This window comes from Hipposideros armiger, unplaced genomic scaffold, assembly GCF_001890085.2.
Source record: "Hipposideros armiger isolate ML-2016 unplaced genomic scaffold, ASM189008v1 scaffold_519, whole genome shotgun sequence".
In the NCBI taxonomy this organism is placed as follows: domain Eukaryota; kingdom Metazoa; phylum Chordata; class Mammalia; order Chiroptera; family Hipposideridae; genus Hipposideros; species Hipposideros armiger.
Window position 1 is genome coordinate 1,166,718 of NW_017731869.1, and position 3,139 is coordinate 1,169,856.

Below are 3,139 nucleotides of genomic sequence, written 5' to 3' on the forward strand. Positions count from 1 at the left end.
CAGATGGGATGTCCTGTTTTAGTCAGAAATGATATTTTAGAAATTTTTTGTTTTATTCAAGCTGTGTATCTTAATAAGGATATGAATACCCACTACTTGGTTCTATTTAAAAGTGATAGTTCCATGTATCTTTTCTCCCTTTATTTTCTATATGAAAATGCCATGTCCCCAAGCTGAACACTGTGATCTTACCTAGTGACTTAGCTTCTGAAAGTCCCCTCTGGCCAGTCACTGATGTTAATACCATTCTGGGTGAAGCTTAAACTTGGACTCAGTAGAGATTTTGCAGATATACTATTAGGTGCCAATGTCTGCAGTATCTTTATCTGTTACCAGACATTAAGTATACAACTTAGCTACCAATATAATTTCTTTTAACAGATAAAATAATAAAATTAAATGTTTTTTGAAAATTGGGTTCATCCACTATGCATCCTCAGCAGTTCATTGGGTTAGGCTGTCATCTCCCTACTATTGCTTGCTTGTGATGTAGGGTTTGGGGCTATAATGTGTGATATATATCAGATGGTTCTTTCTTTCTTTCTCAGATTGATTTTCATGGCTACTATGCTGAGGCACATTCAGCTGGTGATTTTGGTACTGTTTATTTATATTTGCTGAATTTTCTTTTGTAGTAGTTATATTTGATGTGTAATGAAGTGACTACTGTTCCTTAAATATGTATTTTTAAAATCATACTAGTAGCACATGCTAACTGCTTTCTATTTTAATATTGCAGTTCATTTAGAGTACAGGCATACCTCATTTAACATAGACATGTACTTCTGAAAAGTTGTGTATGTGTGTATTCCTTTTTTGATAATTCACATTTTATCATTGACTTCTATCATAATTTTAGAAAACCTTTACTTTTATATCACATTAAAATTCATTACCTAGTGTCTACTAATACATTAGCTTTGAATTGGTAAACTCCATCTTTTTTTCTGTAGTAAATTACCTTCAAATATACAAACTATTATAGATGGTGAGTAGTATTTATTTAAAAGAACACTTATGATCCAGCATTCCTTAAAGTAAAAAACACTTTGGTTATATGAGTGAATCTTAATTCATATTTCACTAGCTAAGATTTTAAAAGATAATTTTTCTTAAAACATGTCTATACCTAAAACAATGAACAGAAACTTAAAACAATGTGAAGAACTGATAAACTGGGTTGTGCAAATTTGTGTTGAAAGGAGCCTGCTGTGTGTGGTCACTAATCCAACCACATATAAATATTTTTCTCACACCACAGGAGGAGATGTGTTGAGCCAGTTTGAGTTTAATTTTAATTACCTGACACGGCACTGGTAAGAGCAATGTATACTTAAATATGTGATATCGAAATGGCATTTAGGAGCGTGACCTTTTTTTCCTTAGAAAATATAACTTACAATGCTATTAGGAATCTTCTGCATTTGTAAACTTTGAAAAGCAAAACTGCAAATTGGAATAGTCAAAGTAGATTCTTTAAATGTTTGTGAATTATACCAAACATAGTAAAGAATGTATATTTATAAATACAAAAAAATAAGATGATGCACACCTATGTAAGCTACCACCTAGTTTAAGAAATAGAGCATCATTGTATCTTAGGAGCTCCTTGCCTTCTATCCCATCACCTTCTCTACCCCCAGAGGTATCTACAACTCTAGGTCTCCTATTACTCATTTTTGTTGCTTTTCTTTCTAGTTTTACTACATGTGGATATAATCCATTTATAAAATATTGTATAGTTTGTAATTTTCGATAAATAGAATTATGCAGTATGTATGCTGCAAATGTTTGCTTAAAATTATGTTTCTGAGATTTAATTGTATTGATATGCTTGGCTGTTGTTCATTTATTTTTATCATTATGTGGTCCTACTGTGTGTACCAATACAACCTACTCCATTCTAATGTGGATGGATATGTAAGTCATATTAAGCATTTCTGTGTTACACATAGTGTTCCTATGAACATTTTTGTATATACATTTGTACACTAGAGAGGACTCTCTCAACCATCAGAAGTGAAATAGTTAGGTCATTGGACTTATGCATATTTCACTTAACTAAGTGATTCCAGACTCTTTCAAAATGCTCTTCCCAATTTATTCTCTGATTGGCTTTCTGCTGCTTCTGCATTCTTCAATACTTAATATTGTCCAACTTAAAATTTTGTCTAACCTGTTTAGTGTGCGATGGTATCTCATTAAAATTTTAATTTACATTTCCCAAATTACTAGTGAGGTTGAACATTCTTTCATAATTTATTGATCATTTGTGTTTGATTTATGTGAAAATCTTCAGTTTTTAGCCTATTTTTCTTTCTTTAACTTTTTTATTAGTTTCAGATGTATAAAACAACATAATGATTAGACATTTACACATCTCACAAAGTGATAACCCCGACAAGTCTACCCCTCTGACACCGTACATAGCTATTACAATACCATTAACTACATTCCCTATACTATACTTTACATCCCATGACTATATACTTAAATAATAGTTGACATTCAATATTATTATTATTATTTTTTTAATTTACCACTCAGATTTTATTTTTATTATCTTTTATTATTAGTTTCAGGTGCATAAAGCAATGTAATGATTAGACATTTACACACTTTAGTGATAACCCCAATAAGTCTACTACCGTCTGACACTGTATATAGCTATTACAATACCATTGACTATATTCCCTATGCTGTAGTTTTCATCCTGTGACTGTGTGTGTGTGTGTGTGTGTGTGTGTGTGTGTGTGTGTGTGTATTTTTTTTTAATAGTTGACATTCAATATTATATTAGTTTTGGGTATAGCCTATTTTTCTGTTGGGTTGTTTGTTCTTTTTATTTGTGAGTGGTTTTTGTCTGTTAGCGTTTCTCATCTTTTGTCAGTTTATCATTTGTTACAATACCTTTTTAGGGTGGCTGGTTAGCTCAGTTGGTTAGAGCATGGTGCTGATAGCACCAAGGTTGTTGGTTTGATCTCACATGGGCCACTGTGAGCTTTGCCTTCCTTAAAAAAAATGAAACACCTTTTTACAGCTTATGGTATGTTTTTATTTTATGGTGTATCTTGCCAGAATTTGTTAATTTTAATGTAGTTGAATATATCAGTGTTTCCTTTTAACTTGTATTTTTTTT

The 3,139-nt window shown here is 31.5% G+C and overlaps 1 protein-coding gene across 1 annotated transcript in view; it reads left to right on the forward strand.

The window, feature by feature from the left end:
- Positions 1–3,139, forward strand: part of GPLD1 (glycosylphosphatidylinositol specific phospholipase D1) — a 52,587-nt gene that overhangs the window by 16,012 nt on the left and 33,436 nt on the right. Inside the window, exons 4-5 of the mRNA XM_019668168.1 lie at positions 526–597; positions 1,262–1,316. Of these exons, the coding sequence (XP_019523713.1) occupies positions 526–597; positions 1,262–1,316 (127 nt within the window). The remainder of the gene's footprint in view (positions 1–525; positions 598–1,261; positions 1,317–3,139) is intronic.